We start from the raw sequence: 26,094 nt of genomic DNA, 5'->3' as shown, positions 1-26,094 counted from the left end.
CTGAGAGAATATTAGCATACTGTTGTGTATATAAGGCGAGCGCTTTTGCTGCTTGTGTCCCCGTGTCAACAATGAAGGTGTCCTACAGTAAAGGCTGTTGAGAAGAATCCAACTGTGTTGCGTCTTCCTTGCCGGCCGAGGTGGGCGCGACAGAGGATAGTTTTAGATATCCTGGGTTTTTTGTTATTCCAGATGAATTTGCAAAGTGTTCTGTCTAACTCTCTGAAGAATTGGATTGGAATTTTGATGGGGATTGCATTGAATCTGTAGATCCTTTTGGAAAATGTCCATTTTTACTATATTAATCCTGCAATCCATGAGCATGGGATATCTTTCCATCTTCTGAGATCTTCTTCAATTTCTTTCTTCAGGGGCTTGAAGTTCTTATCATACAGATCTTTCACTTGCTTAGTTAAAGTCACACCGAGGTACTTTATATTATTTGGGACTATTATGAAGGGTGTCAATTCCCTAATTTCTTTCTCAGCCACTTTATCCTTTGAGTAGAGGAAGGCTACTGTTAATTTTATACCCTGACACTGCTGAAATTGTTTATCAGGTTGAGTAGTTCTCTGGTGGAACTTTTGGTGTCGCTTAACTATGCTATCATACCATCATCAAATAGTGATATTTTGATTTATTCCTTTCAAATCTGTATCCCTTTGACCTCCTTTCATAGTCTAATTGCTCTGGCTAGAACTTCGAATACTATATTGAATAAGTGGGAAGAGAGTGGGCAGCCTTGTCTAATCCCTGATTTAATGGGTTTGCTTCAAATATTTCTCCATTTAGTTTGATGTTAACTATTGGTTTGCTGTATGTTGCTTTTATTATGTTTAGATATTGGCCTTGAATTCCTGATCTTTCCAGGACTTTTACCATGAACGGGTGTTGAATTTTGTCAAATGCTTTCTCAGCATCTAATGAGTAGATCATGTGGTTCTTATTTTTGAGTTTGTTTTTATAGTGGATTACGTTGAGGATTTCCGTATAATAAACCATCCCTGCATCCCTGGTATGAAGCCTACTTGATCATGGTGGATAATGGTTCTGATGTGTTTTTGGATTTGATTTGCAAGAATTTTATTGAGTATTTTTGCATCGATATTCCTAAGGGAAATTGGTCTGAAGTACTCTTTCTTTGTTGGATATTTGTGCAGTTTATGTATAAAAGTAATTGTGGCTTCATATAAGAAATTGGGTGGTGCTCTGTCTCTTTTCTTTTGTTGAATAGTTTGGACAGTATTACTATGAGCTCTTGTATGAAGGTCTGATAAAATTCTCCACTAAATCAATCAGGTCCCATGCCCTTTTTGGTTGGAGACCATGTATAGCTCCTTATATTTCGTTAGGAGTTATGTGGTTGTTTACATGGTTTATTTGTTCCTGATTTAAATTTGGTACCTGGTATCTGTATAAGAAATTGTCCATTTCCTCCAGATTTTACAGTGTTGTTGAATATAGGATTTTGTAGTAGGATCTGATGATTTTTTTAATTTCCTCAGATTCTGTTGTTATGTCTCCCTTTTCATTTCTGATTTTGTTAATTTGTGTACACTCTCTGTGACCCCTAGTTTGTCTGGCTAAGGGTTTATCTATCTTATTGATTTTCTCAAAGGATCAGATCCTGGTTTTGTTGATTCTCTGTATAGTCTTTTTCATTTCTAGTTGGTTGATTTTAGCCCTGAGTTTGATTATTTCCTGACTTCTACACCTCTTAGGTTTATTTACTTCTTTTTGTTCTAGAACTTTTAGATGTGCTGTCAAGCTGCTGACATATGCTCTCTCATGCTTCTTTTTGCAGGCAGTCAAAGCTATGAGTTTTCCTTAGCACTGATTTCATAGTGTCCCATAAGTTTAGGTATGTTGTGTCTTCATTTTCATTAAATTCTAAGAAGTCTTTAATTTCTTTCTTTATTTCTTCTTTGACCAAGTTGTCATTGAGTTCAACTTCCAGGTATATGTGGGCTTTCTGTCATCATTGTTGTTATTGAAGACAGCCTTAGTCCGTGGTGATCTGATAGGATGCATGGGATTATTTCTATCTTCCTGTTGTGGCCTGTTTTGTGACTGATTATATGGGCAGTTTGGGAGAAGGTACCATGAGGTGCTGAGAAGAAGGTATATCCTTTTGTTTAGGATGGAATGTTCTATAAATACCTGTTAAATCCATTTGGTTCATAATTTCTGTTAGTTCCTCTATGTCAATATTTAATTTCTGTTTCCATGATCTGTCCATTCATGAGAGTGTGATGTTGAAACCTACCATTATTGTGTGAGATGCAATGTGTGCTTTGAACTTTAGTAAGATTCCTTTTATGGATGTAGGTGCCCTAGCATTTGGAGCATAGATAATTAGGATTGAGAGTTCATCTTGGTGGATTTTTCCTTTGATGAATATAAAGAGTCCTGCCTTAACTTTTTTGATGACTTTTGGTTGAAAGCCAATTTTATTTGATATTAGAATGGCAACTCCAGCTTGTTTCTTCCAGCCATTTGTTTGGAAATGTGCTTTCCAGCCATTTACTCTGAGGTAGTGTCTGCTTTCGTCTCTGAGGTGTATTTCCTGTATGCAGCAAAATGCTGGGTCCTATTTATGTATCAAGTCTGTTAGTGTATGTTTTTTTACTGGGGAGTTGAGTCCGTTGATGTTGAGAGATATTAAGGAATAGTGATTGTCACTTCTTATTGTTTTCATCGTCAGAAGTGGAATTATGTTCATGTGCCTCTCTTTTGGTTTCATTGAAAGAAGATTATATTCTTGCTTTCTGTACAGCATAGTTTCCCTCCTCGTGTTGAAGTTTTCCATCTATTATCCTTTGTAGGGCTGGATTTGTATAAAGATATTGTGTAGATTTGGTTTTGTCATAGATTCTTGGTTTCTCCATCTATGGTAATTAAGAGCATTGCTGGATACAGTAGATTGGGCTAGCATTTCTGTTCTCTTAAGGTCTGTAAGACATTAATCCAGGATTTTCTGGCTTTCATACAATCTGGTGAGAAGTCTAGTGTAATTCTTATAGGTCTGCCTTTGTATGTTACTTGACCTTTTTCCCTTACTGCTTTTAATATTCTTTCTTTGTTTTGTGCATTTGGTATTTTATCTATTTTTTTTGAGGGTCTTTTTTTTTTTTTTGGAAGACAGTTTTTTTTTTTTTTATTAACTTGAGTATTTCTTATATACATTTCAAGTGTTATTCCCTTTCCCGGTTTGCGGACAAACATCACCCTCCCCCCTCCCCTTCCTTATGGGTGTTCCCCTCCCAAACCTCCCCCCATTGCCACCCTCCCCGCATAGTCTAGTTCACTGGGGGTTCAGTCTTAGCAGGACCCAGGGCTTCCCCTTCCACTGGTGCTCTTACTAGGATATTCATTGCTACCTATGGGGACAGAGTCCAGGGTCAGTCCATGTATAGTCTTTAGGTAGTGGCTTAGTCCCTGGAAGCTCTGGTTGCTTGACAATGTTGTACTTTTGGGGTCTCGAGCACCTTCAAGCTCTTCCAGTTCTTTCTCTGATTCCTTCAACGGGGGACCTATTCTCAGTTCAGTGGTTTGCTGCTGGCATTCGCCTCTGTATTTGCTGTATTCTGGCTGTGTCTCTCAGGAGCGATCTACATCCGGCTCCTGTCGGTCTGCACTTCGTTGCTTCATCCATCTTGTCTAATTGGGTGGCTGTATATGTATGGGCCACATGTGGGGCAGGCTCTGAATGGGTGTTCCTTCAGTCTCTGTTTTAATCTTTGCCTCTCCCTTCCCTGCCAAGGGTATTCTTTTTCCTCATTTAAAGAAGGAGTGAAGCATTCACATTTTGATCATCCGTCTTGAGTTTCCTTTGTTCTAGGGATCTAGGGTAATTCAAGCATTTGGGCTAATAGCCACTCATCAATGAGTGCATACCATGTATGTCTTTCTGTGAGTGGGTTAGCTCACTCAGGATGATATTTTCCAGTTCCAACCATTTGCCTACGAATTTCATAAACTCGTTGTTTTTGATAGCTGAGTAATATTCCATTGTGTAGATGTACCACATTTTCTGTATCCATTCCTCTGTTGAAGGGCATCTGGGTTTTTCCAGTTTCTGGCTATTATACATAAGGCTGCGATGAACATAGTGGAGCACGTGTCTCTTTTATATGTTGAGGCATCTTTTGGGTATATGCCCAAGAGAGGTATGGCTGGATCCTCAGGCAGTTCAATGTCCAATTTTCTGAGGAACCTCCAGACTGATTTCCAGAATGGTTTTACCAGTCTGCAATCCCACCAACAATGGAGGAGTGTTCCTCTTTCTCCACATCCTCGCCAGCATCTGCTGTCACCTGAGTTTTTGATCTTAGCCATTCTCGCTGGTGTGAGGTGAAATCTCAGGGTTGTTTTGATTTGCATTTCCCTTATGACTAAAGATGTTGAACATTTCTTTAGGTGTTTCTCAGCCATTCGGCATTCCTCAGCTGTGCATTCTTTGTTTAGCTCTGAACCCCATTTTTTAATAGGGTTATTTGTTTCCCTGCGGTCTAACTTCTTGAGTTCTTTGTATATTTTGGATATAAGGCCTCTATCTGTTATAGGATTGGTAAAGATCTTTTCCCAATCTGTTGGTTGCCGTTTTGTCCTAACCACAGTGTCCTTTGCCTTACAGAAGATTTGCAGTTATATGAGATCCCATTTGTCGATTCTTGATCTTAGAGCATAAGCCATTGGTGTTTTGTTCAGGAAATTTTTTCCAGTGCCCATGTGTTCCAGATGCTTCCCTAGTTTTTCTTCTATTAGTTTGAGTGTGTCTGGTTTGATGTGGAGGTCCTTGATCCACTTGGACTTAAGCTTTGTACAGGGTGATAAGCATGGATCGATCTGCATTCTTCTACATGTTGCCCTCCAGTTGAACCAGCACCATTTGCTGAAAATGCTATCTTTTTTCCATTGGATGGTTTTGGCTCCTTTGTCAAAAATCAAGTGACCATAGGTGTGTGGGTTCATTTCTGGGTCTTCAATTCTATTCCATTGGTCTATCTGTCTGTCTCTGTACCAATACCATTTTATCACTATTGCTCTGTAATACTGCTTGAGTTCAGGGATAGTGATTCCCCCTGAAGTCCTCTTATTGTTGAGGATAGCTTTAGCTATCCTGGGTTTTTTGTTATTCCAGATGAATTTGCAAATTGTTCTGTCTAACTCTTTGAAGAATTGGATTGGTATTTTGATGGGGATTGCATTGAATCTGTAGATTGCTTTTGGTAAAATGGCCATTTTTACTATATTAATCCTGCCAATCCATGAGCATGGGAGATCTTTCCATCTTCTGAGGTCTTCTTCAATTTCTTTCCTCAGTGTCTTGAAGTTCTTATTGTACAGATCTTTTACTTGCTTGGTTAAAGTCACACCGAGGTACTTTATATTATTTGGGTCTATTATGAAGGGTGTCGTTTCCCTAATTTCTTTCTCGGCTTGTTTCTCTTTTGTATAGAGGAAGGCAACTGATTTATTTGAGTTAATTTTATACCCAGCCACTTTGCTGAAGTTGTTTATCAGCTTTAGTAGTTCTCTGGTGGAACTTTTGGGATCACTTAAATATACTATCATGTCGTCTGCAAATAGTGATATTTTGACCTCTTCTTTTCCGATCTGTATCCCCTTGATCTCCTTTTGTTGTCTGATTGCTCTGGCTAGAACTTCAAGAACTATATTGAATAAGTAGGGAGAGAGTGGGCAGCCTTGTCTAGTCCCTGATTTTAGTGGGATTGCTTCAAGTTTCTCTCCATTTAGTTTAATGTTAGCAACTGGTTTGCTGTATATGGCTTTTACTATGTTAAGGTATGGGCCTTGAATACCTATTCTTTCCAGGACTTTTATCATGAAGGGGTGTTGAATTTTGTCAAATGCTTTCTCAGCATCTAATGAAATGATCATGTGGTTCTGTTCTTTCAGTTTGTTTATATGATGGATCACGTTGATGGTTTTCCTTATATTAAACCATCCCTGCATGCCTGGGATGAAGCCTACTTGATCATGGTGGATGATTGTTTTGATGTGCTCTTGAATTCGGTTTGCCAGAATTTTATTGAGTATTTTTGCGTCGATATTCATAAGGGAAATTGGTCTGAAGTTCTCTTTCTTTGTTGGGTCTTTGTGTGGTTTAGGTATAAGAGTAATTGTGGCTTCATAAAAGGAATTCGGTAGGGCTCCATCTGTTTCAATTTTGTGGAATAGTTTGGATAATATTGGTATAAGTCTTCTATGAAGGTTTGATAGAATTCTGCACTAAACCCGTCTGGACCTGGGCTCTTTTTGGTTGGGTGACCTTTAATGACTGCTTCTATTTCCTTAGGAGTTATGGGGTTGTTTAACTGGTTTATCTGTTCCTGATTTAACTTCGATACCTGGTATCTGTCTAGGAAATTGTCCATTTCCTGAAGATTTTCAAATTTTGTTGAATATAGGTTTTTATAGTAGGATCTGATGATTTTTTGAATTTCCTCTGAATCTGTAGTTATGTCTCCCTTTTCATTTCTGATTTTGTTAATTTGGACGCACTCTCTGTGTCCTCTCGTTAGTCTGGCTAAGGGTTTATCTATCTCGTTGATTTTCTCAAAGAACCAACTTTTGGTTCTGTTGATTCTTTCTATGGTCCTTTTTGTTTCTACTTGGTTGATTTCAGCTCTGAGTTTGATTATTTCCTGCCTTCTACTCCTCCTGGGTGTATTTGCTTCTTTTTGTTCTAGAGCTTTTAGGTGTGCTGTCAAGCTGCTGACATATGCTCTTTCCTGTTTCTTTCTGCAGGCACTCAGCGCTATGAGTTTTCCTCTTAGCACAGCTTTCATTGTGTCCCATAAGTTTGGGTATGTTGTACCTTCATTTTCATTAAATTCTAAAAAGTTTTTAATTTCTTTCTTTATTTCTTCCTTGACCAGGTTATCATTGAGTAGAGCATTGTTCAATTTCCACGTATATGTGGGCATTCTTCCCTTATTGTTATTGAAGACCAGTTTTAGGCCGTGGTGGTCCGATAGCACGCATGGGATTATTTCTATCTTTCTGTACCTGTTGAGGCCCGTTTTTTGACCAATTATATGGTCAATTTTGGAGAAAGTACCATGAGGAGCTGAGAAGAAGGTATATCCTTTTGCTTTAGGATAGAATGTTCTATAAATATCCGTTAAGTCCATTTGGCTCATGACTTCTCTTAGTCTGTCTACATCTCTGTTTAATTTCTGTTTCCATGATCTGTCCATTGATGAGAGTGGGGTGTTGAAATCTCCCACTATTATTGTGTGAGGTGCAATGTGTGTTTTGAGCTTTAGTAAGGTTTCTTTTACATATGTAGGTGCCCTTGTATTTGGGGCATAGATATTTAGGATTGAGACTTCATCTTGGTGGATTTTTCCTTTGATGAATATGAAGTGTCCTTCCTTATCTTTTTTGATGACTTTTAGTTGAAAATTGATTTTATTTGATATTAGAATGGCTACTCCAGCTTGCTTCTTCTGACCATTTGCTTGGAAAATTGTTTTCCAGCCTTTCACTCTGAGGTAATGTCTGTCTTTGTCTCTGAGGTGTGTTTCCTGTAGGCAGCAGAATGCAGGGTCCTCGTTGCGTATCCAGTTTGTTAATCTATGTCTTTTTATTGGGGAGTTGAGGCCATTGATATTGAGAGATATTAAGGAATAGTGATTATTGCTTCCCGTTATATTCATATTTGGAAGTGAGGTTATGATTGTGTGCTTTCATTCTCTTTGTTTTGTTGCCAAGATGATTAGTTTCTTGCTTCTAGGGTATAGCTTGCCTCCTTATGTTGGGCTTTACCCTTTATTATCCTTTGTAGTGCTGGATTTGTAGAAAGATATTGTGTAAATTTGGTTTTGTCATGGAATATCTTGGTTTCTCCATCTATGTTAATTGAGAGTTTTGCAGGATACAGTAACCTGGGCTGGCATTTGTGTTCTCTTAGGGTCTGTATGACATCTGTCCAGGATCTTCTGGCCTTCATAGTTTCTGGCGAAAAGTCTGGTGTGATTCTGATAGGTCTCCCTTTATATGTTATTTGACCTTTTTCCCTTACTGCTTTTAATATTCTTTCTTTATTTTGTGCGTTTGGTGTTTTGACAATTATGTGACGGGAGGTGTTTCTTTTCTGGTCCAATCTATTTGGAGTTCTGTAGGCTTCTTGTATGCCTATGGGTATCTCTTTTTTTAGGTTAGGGAAGTTTTCTTCTATGATTTTGTTGAAGATATTTACTGGTCCTTTGAGCTGGGAGTCTTCACTCTCTTCTATACCTATTATCCTTAGGTTTGATCTTCTCAGTGAGTCCTGGATTTCCTGTATGTTTTGGACCAGTAGCTTTTTCCGCTTTACATTATCTTTGACAGTTGAGTCAATGATTTCTATGGAATCTTCTGCTCCTGAGATTCTCTCTTCCATCTCTTGAATTCTGTTGGTGAAGCTTGTATCTACAGCTCCTTGTCTTTTCTTTTGATTTTCTATGTCCAGGGTTGTTTCCATGTGTTCTTTCTTGATTGCTTCTATTTCCATTTTTAATTCCTTCAACTGTTTGATTGTGTTTTCCTGGAATTCTTTCAGGGATTTTTGCGATTCCTCTCTGTAGGCTTCTACTTGTTCTCTAAGGGAGTTCTTTATGTCTTTCTTGAAGTCCTCCAGCATCATGATCAAATATGATTTTGAAACTAGGTCTTGCTTTTCTGGTGTGTTTGGATATTCCGTGTTTGCTTTGGTGGGAGAATTGGGCTCCGATGATGCCATGTAGTCTTGGTTTCTGTTGCTTGGGTTCCTGTGCTTGCCTCTCGCCATCAGATTATCTCTAGTGTTACTTTGTTCTGCTATTTCTGACTGTGGCTAGACTGTCCTATAACCTGTGTGTCAGGAGTGCTGTAGACCTGTTTTCCTGTTTTCTTTCAGCCAGTTATGGGGACAGAGTGTTCTACTTTCGGGCGTGTAGTTTTTCCTCTCTACAGGTCTTCAGCTGTTCCTGTGGGCCTGTGTCTTGAGTTCACCAGGCAGGTTTCTTGCAGGGGAAAAATTGGTCCTACCTGTGGTTCCAAGGCTCAAGTTTGCTCGTGGGGTACTGCCTAAGTCCTCTCTGCTGTGGCAGCAACCGGGAAAATCTGTGCCGCTCCTTCCGGGAGCCTCCGTGCACCAGGGTTCCAGATGGCGTTTGGTGTTTTCTTCTGGCGCCTGGATGTGCACAGAGTGCAGTCTCTTCTGGTTTCCCAGGCGTGTCCGCCTCTCTGAAGGTTCAGCTCTCCCTTCCTCGGGATTTGGGTGCAGAGAACTGTTTATCCGGTCTGTTTCCTTCAGGTTCCGGCAGTGTCTCAGGCGCAGGGGTCCTGCCGCTCCCGGGCCCTCCCCTACGGGAACCCAGAGGCCTTATACAGTTGCCTCTTGGGCCAGGGATGTGGGCAGGGGTGGGCAGTGTTGGTGGTCTCCTCCGCTCTGCAGCCTCAGGAGTGCCCACCTGATCAGGCGGTGAGGTCTCTCTCCCACGGGGTTTGGGAGCAGAGAGCTGCTCGGTATTTTATCTATTATGTAACAGGAGGAATTTCTCTTCTGGTCCAACCTATTTGGAGTTCTGTAGGTTTCTTGTCTGTTTATGGGCATCTTTTTCTTTAGGTTAGGAAAGTTTTCTTCTATAATTTTGTTGAATGTATTTACTGGCCCTTAAAGTTAGGAGTCTTAACTTTCTTCTATACCTAATATCCTTAGGTTTAATCTTCTCATTGTGTCCTGAATTTGCTGGATGTTTTTATCTAAAAGACTTTTGTGTTTTACATTATCTTTGACAGTTGTGTCAATGTTTTCTATGGTATATTCTGCCCCTGAGATTTTCTCTTCTATCTCTTATATTCTGTTGGTGATGCTTGTATCTACGACTCCTTGTCTCTTCCTTAGGTTTTCTATGTCCAGACTTGTCCCCCTTTGTGCTTTCTTTGTTGTTTCTATTTCCATTTTTAAATCCTGAATGGTTTTGTTCAATTCCTTCACCTGTTTGGTTGTGTTTTCCTTTAATTTTTTTTAGAGATTTTTGTTTTCCCTCTCTAAGGGCTTTCTACTTGTTACTTGTGTTTTCCTGCATTTCCTTAAGGGAGTTCTTTATGTCCTTCTTAAAGTCCTCCATCATTATCATAAAATGTGATTTTTAAATCTAAGTCTTGTTTTTCCACTGTGTTTGGATATCCAGTATTTTCTTTGGTGGGAGAACTGTGCTCTGATGATGCAAAGTAGTCTTGGTTTCTGTTGCTTAGGTTCCTGTTCTTGCCTCTTGCCATTGGATTGTCTCTGGTGTTTGCTTGTCTTGATGTTTCTGAGAGTGACCCTCCTGTAGGCCTCTATGTCAGCACTTCTGTGGAACTGTTTTCTTGTTTTCTTTCAGCATTTTCTGAGAACAGATGCTCTGTTTCAGGTGTGTCAGCGCTCCTAGTGACAGTCTCTAGGCATGGGCAGGAATCAAAAGGGCACTGCCCCTAATTACTCCTAGGTCCTTGCACCCAGGGGACACAGTTGGCTCTAGGTGAATCCCTCTTGGGTCCAGAATGTGGGCAGAGGGTAGTCTCCTCTGACTTCTTAGGAGTGTTCTGAGGGTCTAACTCTCCCCCCCCCCTTGGGATTTGGGTGCAGAGAGCTGTTTGGCCAGTTCAGTCCTGGGCTCAGATCATAACCACAGGTACTGGCGACTGACTATTCCTATATTCCTGTGTCCAGAGGCACTGTGCAGTTTCCCCTTGGACCAGGGATATGGGCAGAGGTGTGCAAAAGTGGCATTCTGTCCTGCAGTCTCAGGATGTCTTCACTTCTGGGTGTTCGCCTCTCTTTCCCACAAGATCCCAGGATTATTCTTAACCATCATTTAAACAACACACAAACAAGAATCACTGCATGTTGGTGGCTGGGGCTGGTGCTTTTCATGACTCATTAGAGAGATTAAGTGGTATAGATAATCTGTAAAATATTTCAATAATTGCTTAATTCATCAAATAATCTCAGTAATTAGAGGAAGAATACATGGTTGTAAAGGGTTGGGTAATGAGATTTCTGACACATTGATGAAAGGCACAAACTGCCAGATAAAATAGAAGTACTGAAATCTACAGTAAAATAGAATGGCAATAGTTAGCACCATCCTATGTATCTGAATCTGCTCTAAAGACTATAAGTGTGACACATGAACACACACACACACACACACACAAACACACACACACACACACACACATACAATGCCAATGATGGTGTTTACTGGTAGGTGTTTATAACCTGTTTTGAGTAATTATTTCACAGTAATTATATGTATATATATATATATATAAACAGACAATATAACTTAAACATATATAATTTTACTTCTCAATTTAATGTCAATAAGGCCATAGATATATTAAAAGACAGAAAACAGATAGATAAAGGGAACATATCACACAATGCCATGAATAAATGAAACCTTGGAAAGTTGGCAGAAAAGCACCATGTGTGCACAAACAGGTGCCTGTATAGTTGATGGTACATAGAAAATCCTCAATAAAAGTTCATTTTAAGGAGATATGTGGACAATTGTTTTTATATGCATAAACTTTTGCTTCCTCCTTAAATTCTCTGGACATCTCTTCCACTTGTAGAATTTCCCAGGCATCCATGTAATGGTAGATAACAGTGAAGTCGCATACCCATGGAGAATGTGTGATTCAGGAGTGTATTTTCTTCACCTGACAAACTGACTTATGTCTATCATGGCAAGGGATATCATTCCAGCCCCATTTATCACGATGGTTTATTACAACACATTTTTCTTCCTTGTTGTTGGGCTCACCTTTATGCCAGAATCTGAAAGAGAGGAAAGAGCATCAGGGCGTTGCCTACAATAATGCTTAAAAAGAGAAAGCAAGAGGAAGCAAGTCTGAGGATGAGGTTGGAATTTATGAATATCAGATTCAAGAATGTACAAGTCAGGTGTTCTCCATCACCCATATCTCACATTTCCCTGGAAAGCAGGGCTCACAGCACTCAGTGTTCTCTTAGCTTGTTACTTAACTGTTCTTCCAGCACACTCCCCAGAGGATACTGTTTCTTCATCCCTAGGTCTTGGTACCAGAGGACAATCAAGTCATGGCGATTATTCATATGATGAAAAGGTCTCCTCTTAATTTCATGTTTTAATAACCTTTCTTTTCGTTTTATTATGGAATTATTTTAGAGACTGGAGAACTAGTTCAAATCTTAGTACAAAGGGACAGACAACCCAATGTACTTATTTAGATGTTGAAAAGGACTCTCCTTACTCTCATGTTTTGATAAAGTTTCCCCGTTATACAATGGAACTATTCTAAAGACTGGGGAACTAGTTCAAATCTCTAGATAATCTACTTCTTTCTGTCATCAAGAAAAAATAATTTAAAACTCTGGAGTCCTAGGTTTCTTCTCTGAAAATTGAAAACAAAAGCCTCACTGTTGTTGCAGGTTGTTTGATCACATTCTGAACCCCAGTTTTATAAACTGGAAAAACCTGTCTCTATCTGTGGTATGGCTCAGGTTTAATGCAGAGCTCTCAGTTTATATAAAAACAGTTGTTGCAGTGTGACAAAGCACCAGCACACATCTTTAATCCAAGATCTTTCTGTTACCAATAGTAAATAAGGTCAACCATAGGTCAAGAGGCAAAGGAAGCAACCAGTTGAGAGGAAGTGAACATAAGAAAATACCATAGAGAGTGAGAGGAAGTCTGGAGGGTGGGTTGACAGATGTTCAGAAAATAGAAAGGAGGGATGTTGAGTTTGTAGGGTATTTAAGACAGGGTGGAGAAGAAAAGATGTTTTCCTTCTGTGGCATCAGCCGAGCAGTAAGGTAATTGCCTCCTCTGCCTCTGTGAGCTAGCAGACTTTAATCCCAGCATCTGGCTCCTGAATCTTCATTGGTAAAAGGAAACATTTGGGATTTTGTTTTAAAACATAACACATTACATATTTCTCATATCAGATATCAGAACAGAATATGGCAACATACTAAGATATTAAGAGTATTTAATCATTACATAAATATGAAACACAATATCAGATTGAGGATTATAACAAATAATCAGTTATAATATTGGCATCAATTTTTCTTATAAAGATATAAATGACAACTGTAGATGTAGCTCAGATATTAATTATGACTGCTTTTTTTTTTCAGAAAATCTGAGAAGTCTCTTCCCAGAACCCACCTGTAATCTTTGTTTACACATCTTAGAACCTGTAATCTCAGCTCTAGAGAATCTAGTACATTATTACAGCCTCAAAAGATACCCAAATATACAAACTGAGCAGACACACAAAGAGTAGATGTATATACATATGAATAAGAATAAATTTAATCCTAATTTTAAAGATGTAGATGAGAGACTGAATGCAAACTAAAATGAATCTAGAGACTTTGTTGGATAATTCTAAAACCTTCAAACTCAATTCCCTCACCTCTATCTGTATTATCTCAAAGGACTACTGTGATGAGTACATGGGAGAGTAAAAGTTACTCCATCCCAGCAGTTACAACAGGAGGGGGATATTTCTGCTTCATAACTGACAGCTGGAACTCTTGAAGATTTCCTCAAGCTACAGGACCCAGGACTCCTCTATGTAAGCCTAGACTCACGTGACACTCTCGTTGTATGGTGTCTGATCAATCCATTGCCATTGATTTTCGCTGTGGTCTGAAAGTCCTATAAAATAATCAGTACCAATGTTCAGGATCGTGTTGATAAAATCCTAAGAGGAAAGAAAGATATAGCTTTCAGACTGGACTAAGTACTACTTTTTCTGTTATAGAATGTTTTCTAAGATATTTTAAAAATTACTTTAATGATACAAAACTATAGGGTTCAGTATGATACACACATGGAAATACACAATAATCAAATCCTACTTCAATTCTCTCTAGGCCCTTAAATATTTTTTAATTTTAGATTAATATATAATAGTTTTACATTTTAGAGGTATAGTGTGGTATTTTGACTAATTACTTCTGGTCACATAGAGATGGGGAAACAAAAGATCAAGGAATAGGAGATACCACCCCCCCAGGAGTACATATCTCCCCCACATCTCAGGAGTAAATGTCTACTCTGGATGATCAGGACACAGTTGAAGTCATCATTAATGTTTAACAACACTGGAAACAATTTCTGTCTATGATCATCATGATTACTCATCTGAGACTCACTCCCCTCCTTTCTTCACCGATATCATTTTTTTTCATTTTTTATTGGATATTTTTTATTTACATTATAAATGTTATCCCCTTTCCCAGTTTCACCTCCAGAAATTCAATATCACATAATCCCTTCCCCCTGCTTCTATGACAGTGATCCCTCACCCACACACACACTCCCTCCAACATCCCGTCCTTACATTCCCCTACATTGGGGCATCGAGCCTTCACAGGACCAAGGGCCTCTCCTCCCACTGATGCCCAACAAGTGCATTCTCTGCTACATATGTGGCTGAAGCAATAGGTCCATCCCTGTGTAGTCTTGGGATGCTGGTTTAGTACCTGAGAGCCCTGGAAGGTCTGGTTGGTTGATATTGTTGTTCTTTTTATGAGGTTGCAAACCACTTTATCTCCTTCAGTCCTTTCTCTAACTCCTTTATTAGGGACCTTGTTCTCACTTCAATAGTTGGCTTTGAACATCCATATTTGTATCTGTCTGGCAGAGCCTCTCTGGAGACAGCTATATCAGGCTCCTGTCAGCATGCACTTCTTGGCATCCACAATATTGTCTAGATTTGGTGTCTCTATTTGGGATGGATCCCCAAAGTATGGCAGTCTCTGGAAGGCCTTTACATCAGTCTCTACTCCATACTTTGTCTTTATATTTCCTCCTTTGAGTATTTTTGTGACCCCTTCTAAGAAGGCCTGAAGCATCCATACTTTGGTCTTCTGTCTTCTTGAGCCTATTTGTGGTCTGTGAATTGTACATTGGGTATTCCAAGCTTTTGGATTAATATCTGCTTATCAGTGTGTTCTTTTGTGATTGGGTTATCTCATTCAGGATGATATTTTCTAGTCCATCAATTTGTCTAAGAATTTCATAAAGCCACCACCACCACATTGTTTATTAGATTTATTTATTTATTTATTTACATTTTACATTTTATTATCTTTCCCAGTTTCCTGTCCATAAGGTCCAATCCCTTCCCTGTTCTCCTGCCCATATGGGTATCCTGACCCCATCCTGACCACTTACTGCCCCCCGCACAACATTCCCCTCACTGGGGGTCCAACCTTGGCAGGACCAAGGACTTCCTCTTCCAACAAGGCTATTCTTTGCTACATATGAAGTTGGAGCCCATGGGTCAGTCCATGTATAGTCTTTGTGTAGTGGTTTAGTCAGTGGAAGGTCTGGTTGGTTGGCAATGTTGTTATGGGGTTGCAAGCCACTGCCCCACTTTCAATTCCTCTAATTCCCCCAAAGAGGGTCCTTTTCTCAGTTCAGTGTTTTGCTGCTAGTATTCACCTCTGTATTTGACATGCTCTGGATGTGTCTCTCAGGAGAGATCTATATCTAGTCCCTTACAACATGCACTTATTAGCTTCATCAATCTTATCCAATTTGGTAGCTGTATATATACAGGCCACATATGAGGCAGACTGTGAATGGCCATTCTTTCAGTCTTGGTTCTAAACTTTACCTCCATATCCTATCCTATGAATATTTTTGTTCCCCCTTTTAAGAATGAGTGGGAGCATCCAAATTTTGGTCATCATTCTTCTTGAGCTTCCTGTGGTCTGCAGATTGCATCTTGGGTAATTTGAGCTTTTGAGCTAATATCCACTTATCAATGAGTGCATACCATGTGTTTTTTTTTTATTAACTTGAGTATTTCTTATATACATTTCGAGTGTTATTCCCTTTCCCAGTTTCCGGGCAAACATCCCCCTAATCCCTCCCCCTCCCCTTCTTTATGGGTGTTCCCCTCCCCATCCTCCCCCCATTGCCGCCCTCCCCCCAACAATCTAGTTCACTGGGATACCATGTGGTTTTTTGTGGTTTGGTTACCTCACTAAGGATGATATTTCCTTGTTCATTCCATTTGTCTGTGAATTTCATGAAGTCATTGTTTTTTTATTGCTGAGTAGTATTCCATTGTGTAGATGTAACACATTTTTTAATCCATTCCCCAGTTGAAGGGCATCTGGGTTCTTTCCAACTTCTGGCTAATATAAATAAGGTTGCTATGAAAATAGTAGAACATGTGTCTTTGTTGTATGTTGGAGGATCTTTTGGGTATATGCCCAGGAAAGGTAAAGCTGGGACCTTAGGTAGTGGAATGTCCAATTTTCTGAGGAAATTCAGACTGATTTCCAGAGTGGTTGCAAATCCTACCACCAATGGAGGAGTGTTCCTTTCTCCACATCCTTGCTAGCATCTGCTGTCACCTGAGTTTTTTCTTTTTATCTTAGCCATTCTGACAGGCGTTAGGTAGAATTTCAGGGTTTTTTTGACTTGCACTTCCCTGATAACTAAGGATGTTGAACATTTCTTTAGGTGCTTTTTGGCCATTCCATATTCCTCACCTGAGAATGTTTTATTTAGCTCTGTACCCCATTTTTTTTTAAAAAAAAATAAAACAAAACAAAATTTTTTAATTGATTTTTTGTGAATTTCACATCACACATCCCAATCCCACTCATCTCCCTGCTCCTTCTTACCCTCGGCTCCTGCCAAAACAATTTTAAAAAATTAAAATAAAAAACACCCAAACCCCAAACAAAAAACCCATCTCATCATGGAAGCTGTAGTGTGTCACTACATCTTTTGGTCCACACATCTTTACATGCAAATGTTCATTGTAATTAGAGCTGGTTTGTGGCTACACCATCGATACCGGATCCTCACCAGGACTCCTTTTGGGTATCATGTTGTTGCCTTGTATCGTGCAGATCCTTCCGCTTCGGATCTGTAGGGCTGGCCCTTTCAGGAGCTCCAGCAGATCACAGATGTAGTAGATGTTGGGGGCAGGTCAACTCAAGACACTGCCTCTGCACCTGGGGAGTGAGGAGCCGGTCAGCCTGCCAGCTCACCCACACTCCCACCACCAGGGTGAGCTCTTGAGCACTGGCCAGACAAGCTCGCCCAGAGCTGCAGCTGGCAAGGGGTGGGGCCAGCTCTCCGACAGCTTTACTGTGATGCCCAGGGGAGGTGCAGGGCCTGCTTTCTGACTCTCATTACCCCAGGGCTAGTTCTCCTGTCTGCCATAGGTGGCAATGGGTGAGTGGGTTCTGTACCCCATTTTTAATAGGGCGACTTGGTTCTCTGGAGGCTAACTTATGGAGTTCTATGTATATTTTGGATATTGGCCCTCTATCAGTTGTAGGATTGGTAAAGATCTTTTCCCAATCTGTTGGTTGCCATTTTGTCCTAACAACAGTGTCCTTTACCTTACAGAAGCTTTGCAGTTTTATGAGGTCCTATTTGTCGATTCTTGATCTTAGAGCATTGGCATTTTGTTCAGGAAATTTTCCCAAGTGCCAATGTGTTCAAGACTCCTCCCCAATTTTTCCCCTATTAGTTTGAGTGTATCTGGTTTGATATGAAAGTCCTTGATCCACTTGGATTTAAGCTTTGTACAGGGTGATAAGAATGAATAGATTTGCATTCTTCTACATGCTGACCTCCAGTTGAACCAGCACCATTTGTTGAAAATGCTATCTTTCTTCCATTGGTGGTTTTAGCTCCTTTGTCAAAGATCAAGTACTCAGGGTGTGGGTTCGTTTCTTGGTCTTCAATTCTGTTCCACTGGTCTATCTGCCTGTCTCTGTACAAATACTATATAGTTTTTGCTACTATCTCTCTGTAATGCTGCTTGATGTCAGAGATGGTGATTCTCCCAGAAATTCTTTTATTGTTCAGTATAGATTTCGCTATCCTTGGTTTTTTCTTATTCCAAATTAATTTATAAATTACTTTTTCTATCTAGAAAGAATTGAGTAGAAATTTTGTTGGGGGTTGCATTGAATCTGTAGATTGCTTTGAGCAAAATGGCCATTTTTACTATATTAATCCTGCCTATCCATGAGCATGGGAGATCTTTCCATCTTCTGAGATCTTCTTCAATTTCTTTCTTAAGAGACTTGAAGTTCTCATACAGATTTTTCACTTGCTTATTTAAAGTCATACTAAGATAGTTTATATCATTTAGGACTATAGTGAAGGGTGGCAACTCCCCAATTTCTTTCTCAGCCTGTTTATCCTTTGAGTAAAGGAAGGCTACTGATTTGTTTGAATTACTTTTATACCCCAACATTTTGCTGAAGTTGTTTATCAGGTTAAGTTGTTCTCTGGTGCAACTTTTGGGTTCACTTAAGTGTACAATCATATAATGTGCAAATAATGGTATTTTGACCTCTTCTCTTCCAAATTGTATCCCTTTGACCTCCTTTTGTTGTCTGATTGCTCTGGCTAGGACTTCGAGTACTATATTGAATAAATAGGGAAAGAGTGGGCATCCTTGTCTATTCCCTGATTTTACTGGGATTGCTTCAAGTTCCTCTCCATTCAGTTTGATGTTAGCTACTTATTTGTTGAATATTGTTTTTACTATGTTTAGACATGATCTTGAATTCCTGATCTTTCCAGGACTTTTATCATGAAGGGGTGTTGAATTTTGTCAAATGCTTTTTCAGCATCTAATGACATGATCACATGGTTCTTATATTAGAGTTTGCTTATATAGTGGATTATGTTGATCAATTTCCATATATTAAATCATCCCTGCATCCCTGCATCCCTGCATCCCTGCATCCCTAGGATAAAGCATACTTGATCATGATAGATGATCATTTTGATGTGCTCAGTTTGTAAGAGTTTTATTGAGTATTTTTGGGTCAATATACATAAAGGAAATTGCTCTTAAGTTCACATTTTTTTTGTATCTTTGTGTGGTTTCAGTATAAGAGTAATAATGGCTTCATAGATGGAATTGGTGGTGCTCCATCTGTTTCTACTTTGTGTAATAGTTTGGACAGTATTAGTATGAGGTCTTCTATGAAGGTCTATAATTCCGCACTAAATCCATCTGGTCCTCCGCTCTATTTGGCTTGAAGACTTTCATACCTGCTTCTATTTCTTTAAGGGTTATGGGGTTGTTTAGATGATTTATTTGTTGCTGCTTTAACTTTGGTATCTGGTGTCTCTCTAGAAAATTGTCTATTTCCTACAGATTGTCCAGTTTTGTTGAATATAGGTTTTTGTAGTAGGATCTGATGATTTTTTGAATTTCCTCAGATTCTGTTGTTTTGTCTCCCATGTAATTTCTGATTTTATAAATTTGGATACACTCTCTATGACCTCTGGTTAGTCTGGCTAAGGGTTTGTCTATCCTGTTGATTTTTTTCAAAGACCCAACGTTAGGTTCTGTTGATTCTTTGTATAGACTTTTCATTTCTACTTGGTTGATTTTAGCCCTGAGTTTAATTATTTCCTGCCTTCTACTCGCTCGGGTTTATTTATTTCTTTTTTTCTAGAGCTTTTAGGAGTGCTGTCAAGCTTCTAGTGTCTGCTCTCTCCTGTCTCTTTTTGCAGGCATTCAGAGCTATGAGTTTCCCTCTTAGCCCTGCTTTTATTGTGTCCCATAAGTTTAGGTATGTTGCATCTTCATTTTCATTTAATTCTAAGAAGTCTTTAATTTCTTTCTTTATTTCTTCCTTGAACAAGTTGTCATTGAGTAAAGCATTGTGCAACTTCCATGTATATGTGGGCTTTCTGTCATTTTTGTTGTTATTGAAGACCAGCCTTAGTCCATGGTGATCTGATAGGATGCATGGAATTATTTCTATCTTCCTGTATCTGTTGAGGCCTGTTTTGTGAGAAATTATATGGTCAGATTGAGAGAAGGTACCATGAGGTGCGGAGAAGTTATATTGTTACATTTTAGGATGGAATGTTCTATAAATATCTGTTAAATCCATTTGTTTCATAACTTCTGTTAGTTCCTCTATGTCTCTGTTTAATTTCTGTTTCCATGATCTGTCCATTGATGAGAGTGGGGTGTTGAAATCTCCTAGTATTATTGTGTGAGGTGCAAAGTGTACTTTGAGCTTTAGAAAGATTACTTTTATGAATGTAGGTGCCCTTGCATTTGGAGCATAGATATTTAGGATTGAGAGTTCATCTTGGTGGATTTTTCCTTTGATGAATATGAAGTATCCTTCCTTATCTTTTTGATGACTTTGGTTGAAAGCCAATTTTATTCGATATTAGAATGGCAACTCCAGCTTGTTTCTTTGGGCCATTTGCTTGAAAAGTTGTTTTCCAGCCATTTACTCTGAGGTAATGTCTGTTTTTGTCACTGAGGTGTCTTTCCTCTATGCAGCAAAATGCTGGATCCTCTCTATGTATCCAGTCTGTTAGTCTATGTCTTTTTACTGGGGAATTGAGTCGGTTGATGTTGAGAGATATTAAGGAAGAGTGATTGTCACTTTCTGTTACTGTCATTGTTAGAGGAGGAATTATGTCTCTGTGTCCTTCTTTGGTTTCATTGCAAGGAGATTATATTCTTGCTATCTGTACAGCATAGTTTCTCTCCTTGGAGTTTTGCATCTATTATTCCTTTTAAGACTGGATTTGTAGATATTATGTGAATTTGGTTTTGTCATGGAATATCTTGTTTTCTCCATCTATGTTAATTGAGAATTTTGCTGAATATAGTAGCATGTGCCGGCATTGTGTTGTCTTAGGTTCTGTATGACATCTGTCCAGGATTTTCTGGCTTTAATAGTCTCTGGTGAGAAGTCTGCTGTAATTCTTATATGTCTGCCTTTATATGTCACTTGACTTTTTTCCCTTACTGCTTTTAATATTCTTTCTTTGTTTTGTGCATTTTGTATTTTATCAATTATGTGAAAGGAGGAGTTTCTCTTATGATCCAATCTATTTGAAGGTGTGTAAGCTTCTTGTATGTTTATGGGCATCACCTTCTTTAAGTTAGGGAAGTTTTCTTCTTTAATTTTGTTGAATACATTTACTGGCCCTTAAAGTAGCGAGTCTTCACTCTCTTCTATACTTGTTATCCTTAGGTTGGATCTTCTCATTGGATCCTGGATTTCCTTGATGTTTCAGGCTAGGAGCTTTTTGCATTTTATATTCCCTTTGATGGTTGTGTCAATGTTTTTTTGTAGTATCTTATGCCCCTGAGATTCTCTCTTCTATCTCTTGTATTCTGTTGGTGATGCTGGCATCTATGACTCCTGGTATCTTCCTTAAGTTTTCTATCTCCAGCATTGTCTCCCTTCGTGTTTTCTTTATTGTTTCTATTTCCATTTTTAAATTCTGGGTGGTTTTGTTCAATTCCTGAACCTGTTTGGTTGTGTTTTCCTGTAATTCTTTAATGGATTTTTGTGTTTCCTCTTTAAGGGCTTCTACTTATTTACTTGTGTTGTCTGGCACTTCTTTAAGGGAGTTATTTATGTTCTTCTTAAAGCCCTCCATCATTAACATGAAATGTGATTGTAAATATAAATCTTGCTTTTCCAGTGTGTTTGGATATCCAGTATTTTCTTTGGTGGGAGAACTGGAGTCTGATGATGCCAAGTAGTCTTGATTTCTGTTGCTTAGGTTCCAGCGCTTGTCTCTCGACATTGGGTTGTCTCTGGTGTTTGCTTGCCTTGCTGTTTCTAAGATTGGCTTGACCCTCCTGTAGGTTGCTGTGTCAGCACTCCTGTAGAACTGTTTTCTTGTTTTCTTTCAGCCTTTTCTGAGAACAGGTGCTCTGATCTCAGCTGTGTAGGCACTCCAAGACACTGTCTTCAGCTCTAGGCACAGGCAGGAATCAGAAGGGTCCTGCCCCTGATTGCTCTTAAGTCCTTACACCCAGGGAGCACAGCTGGCACTAGGTGATTCCCTCTTGGGCCGGGAATGTGGGCAGAGGGTAGTGTCCTCTGAATACTCAGGAGTGTCTGCACTTCTGAGGGTCCAGCTCTCTCCCCCATGGGATTTGGGTGCAGAGAGCTGTTTGGCCAGTTCAATTCAGTCCCGCACACAAACCAGAAACAGGTACTGTCAGCTGACTGTTCTATATTCCTGTATCCAGAGGTACTGTGCAGTTTCCCCTTGGACCAGGGATGTGGGCAGAGGTATGCAGAAGTGGAAGTCCATCCTGCAGTCTCAGGATGTCTGCACTTCTGGGTGTTCAGCTCTCTTCCCCATGGGATTTGGGTGCAGGGAACTGTGGGACAGTATCAGTTCAGTTCTGGGCACAGGCAGAAATAGGAAGTGCCCTGAGCCAGAGGACTTCTGCCTCTGTGTGTCCTGAATCCACCAGGCAGGTCACTTGGAGCAGAAAAGTGGGTCTTACCTCTGCTCTCAGGAGTGTGTGCACTCCTGGTGACTGTCTTTCATCTCTAGGAATGGACTGGAATCTGCCACTTTTGACAGTTGTTGATGAGAGAATTCTGCACATCTAATCATTCTCCATTCAAACTTCAGCTACTTTGTTTCTCAAGGCTAGTTGTGACCCTCAAGGTGGGATCCTGTTTCCCTGCTCCCTTCTCTGTTAGGCAATTGATTCTACAGGAAGCATTAGAATGCTGAAACCACAAACTGGTAGAAGGATTTTGCATTTTCCTCCAGCCTTGTATGTTGCACTTCAGAGTCCATGGTTTTTTGGAAGTTGTTTAGTTCCACTTAAGAGGGACAAAGGTAGGGTTGGGGATTTAGCTCAGTAGTAGAGCACTTGCCTAGCAAGCGCAAGGCCCCGAGTTCAGTCCCCAGCTCTGAAAAAAAGAAAAGAAAAAAAAAAGAGGGACAAAGGTGTAGAAGGCAAAGGCTGAAGCAACCGTTCCTGCCTATCTGCTGTAAAGTCTTCTGCCACAGCACAAACACCACATCAACAAAACTCCATCTTTGTAGAAACAGGCAGACAGCATGCCGGGCCCAGGTCCCAGTGTCTCCCAGAATATACCTGCTCATCCTGACTGTGGATCACCAACAGATGAGCACCCATGCGGGAGCACTTCTCCTTACTCTCATCCCAAGTTGCCTTCGAGTCAGTTGAAGTAAAGTAGCAGTAGGAGCCAAATGACTTCCAACCCTTTAGGCAACAGCTACAGGCTTTATCTTTGGGGAAGAAGGAAATGGATGTGCAATGTAATAAAGTCATTTTAAAGCTGTTTGTATACAGACATCACATGAAAGCTGAGACTCCAAGGTTCTCCCAGATGGAGCAGGAACATATCACCCCTCAGGAACCAAGAAACCCAAGTCCTTTGGCATTAAAGTCAGGGCACATTGGTACTTCTGGAATACTATCAGGAAAACCAGAAGAACAGTGTATAAAAGACATCCAAACTCTAAGGACATAACACACAACAATTGGGGTCTCCAAAGAATAAAATTCCTCATGCCAAAAAACGGAAACATATATCTATGACATATAATTAGTGATGAAGACAATAATTCATAAAAAAAATTGCAAAGGGGTTTGTTTACGGAGCTGACCCTGTGCCAGAGCTGTCAGTACTGAAATCCTGACAGGAGAGAGTTGGTCTCCCAGAAGTTGACACACAGGCTTACAGGGGGGTCAAGCCATTATCACAAATAGCAAGACAAGCTGACTCCAGAGATAACCAGATAGTGAGAAAGAAGTACAAGAACATAATGAATAGAAATCAAAGCTACTTGGCATCATCAGAACCCTGTTCTCCCACCCCAGCAGGTCCTGGATACCCCAACACACTGGAAAAGCGAGATTCTAATTTAAATCATATCTCATGATGACATTAGAGGACATTAAGAAGAGCAAAACAAATCCCTTAAAGAAATACAGGACAACACAACCAAACAGGTGAAGAAATTAACAAAGCCATCCAGGATCTAAAAATGGAAATAGAAACAATAAAGAAGTCAAAAAGAAAGACAACCCTGGAGATGAAAAGCTTATGAAAGAGATCAGGAGTCACAGAAGAAAGCATCACCAACAGAATACAAAAGATGGGAGAAAGAACCTCAGGGGCAGAAGATACCATAAAAAAAAAACATTGGCACAGAATGCCAGCAGCAAACCACTGAAGTGAGAACAGGACCCCTGTTGAAGGAATCAGAGAAAGAACTGGAAGAGCTTGAAGGGGCTTGAGACCCCATATAAACAACAATGCCAAGCAACCAGAGCTTCCAGGGACTAAGCCACTACCTAAAGACTATACATGGACTGACCCTGGACTCTGACCTCATAGGTATCGATGAATAGCCTAGTAAGATCATCAGTGGAAGGGGAAGCCCTTGGTCCTGCTAAGACTGAACCTCCAGTGAACGTGATTGTTGGGGGGAGGGCAGTAATGTGGGGAAGATGGGGAGGGGAACACCCATAAAGAAGGGGAGGGGGAGGGGTTAGGGGGATGTTGGCCCAGAAACCGGGAAAGGGAATAACACTCAAAATGTAAATAAGAAATACTCAATAAAAAAAAAAATTGGCGCAACAGTCAAAAACATGCAAAACACGAAAAGCTCCTAACACAAAACATCCAGGAAATCCAGAACACAATGAGTTCAAACCTAAGGATAATAGGTATAGAAGAGAGCAAAGATTCCCAGCTTAAAGGATCAGTAAATATCTTCAACAAAATTATAGTAGAAAACTTCTCTAACCTAAAGAAATAAATGCCCATAAACAGACAAAAATTCTACAGAACTCCAAATAGATTGGAGCAGAAAAGAAATTCCTCCATCACATAATAGTCAAAACACCAAATGCACTGTAGTGGCTATTCCTGGTTGTCAACTTGACTATATCTGGAATGAATTATAATCCAGAATTGGAAGGCTCACTTTTAATGCTAATCCTGAGGCTGGGAGATACAAGTTTCTGACCTGGCTCTTGGTACGGAGATCTTGAGACTATGAATACCAGGAGCTTAAGGCAAGGAGATCTCTGACTTCAAGGTCATCCGGGACAAAGAAAGTCCCAGATCCAGGCATGGTGGTACATACCTTTAATCTGGGACATACCTTCTGCTGGAGACTTACATAAGGACATTGGAAGGAAAAAAAGGCTCTCTTTTTTGCCTGCCTGCCTTGTGGCACTGAGCCACTGCTAAACCCTTGGACTTTCATTCACAGTTACTACTCAGTTGGACTTTAGACTGTAAGTCATCAACAAATTCTTTTACTGTATAGAGACTACCCATAAGTTCTGTGACTCTAGAGAACCCTGACTAAGACATGCACTAAAGAAAGATATTAAGGGGTTGGGGATTTAGCTCAGTGGTAGAGCGCTTGCCTAGGAAGCACAAGGCCCTGGGTTCGGTCCCCAGCTCCGAAAAAAAAAAAAAGAACCAAAAAAAAAAAAAAGAAAGAAAAGAAAAAGAAAGATATTAAAAGCAGTGAGGAGCCTTGGACACAAAACCTGGTCTGCCAGGAGTGCTCTCCCTCCTAAGCCCACAACCCACATGTTGGACCCTACTTTCCATCAACTGACTGTTCAAGGAGAGAAAAGCTGGAAGTTCATGGGGCAGCGAGGCCTAGGAAAAGGTCCTTCAGGTATCCATCTGCACCCAGAGCTGGGGCTTCCCCACAGCTCTCAGACCCAAATCCTGCCAGCCGAGATCTGGTCTGCCAAGAGTACTCTTACACCTAAGCCCCCAGCTCACAGGTGGGATCCCACATTCTCTTCATTGACAATCCAAAGAGAGATTGGCCAGAAGTATAGAGGGCTCCAGAGCCTCGGGGTGGGCTACAACAGGACCCTTCCAGTCGCCATCTGCTCCCAGAGCTGTGGTCATCCCAGAGCTATAAGACCCAAAACATGCCTTGAGAATGTGAGTTTCCTAGGAGCCCTCTCACTCCTCAAATCACAGACTCACAGGCTCACAGGCTCATGGGCCCATAGGATGGACAAGCTCCAGTAAGAGACAGCAAGACCAACTAACAGAGATGACCACAGGGCAAGAGGCAAGGACGAGAACCTAACCAACAGAAACCAAGACTGTGTGTCCTCATCAGAGCACAGTTCTCCCACCACAAATACTGGATAACCCAACACATCAGGAAAACAAGATTTGGATTTAAAATCATATCTCGAGACCCCGTGAGAGAGAGACCCCACCGCCTGGTCAGGTGGGCACTCCTG

The 26,094-nt window shown here is 40.2% G+C and overlaps 1 protein-coding gene across 2 annotated transcripts in view; it reads right to left on the bottom strand.

Moving 5' to 3' along the window:
- Positions 1-11,338: 11,338 nt before the first annotated feature.
- Clec4a2 (C-type lectin domain family 4, member A2) overlaps positions 11,339-26,094 on the bottom strand; it is a 59,254-nt gene continuing 44,498 nt past the window's right edge. The window contains exons 4-6 of one of the 2 annotated variants that reach the window (XM_017592587.3): positions 22,933-23,087; positions 13,628-13,694; positions 11,339-11,824 (exon numbers count right to left, since the gene is read on the bottom strand). In XM_017592587.3, the coding sequence (XP_017448076.1) occupies positions 11,775-11,824; positions 13,628-13,694; positions 22,933-23,087 (272 nt within the window). In that variant the 3' untranslated portion in view covers positions 11,339-11,774. 2 annotated transcript variants of the gene reach the window in all.

Source organism: Rattus norvegicus, chromosome 4 (genome assembly GCF_036323735.1).
Source record: "Rattus norvegicus strain BN/NHsdMcwi chromosome 4, GRCr8, whole genome shotgun sequence".
NCBI lineage: Eukaryota > Metazoa > Chordata > Mammalia > Rodentia > Muridae > Rattus > Rattus norvegicus.
The sequence above is the reverse complement of the archived record's forward strand: the minus strand, read 5'-3'. Positions and strand labels throughout refer to the sequence as shown.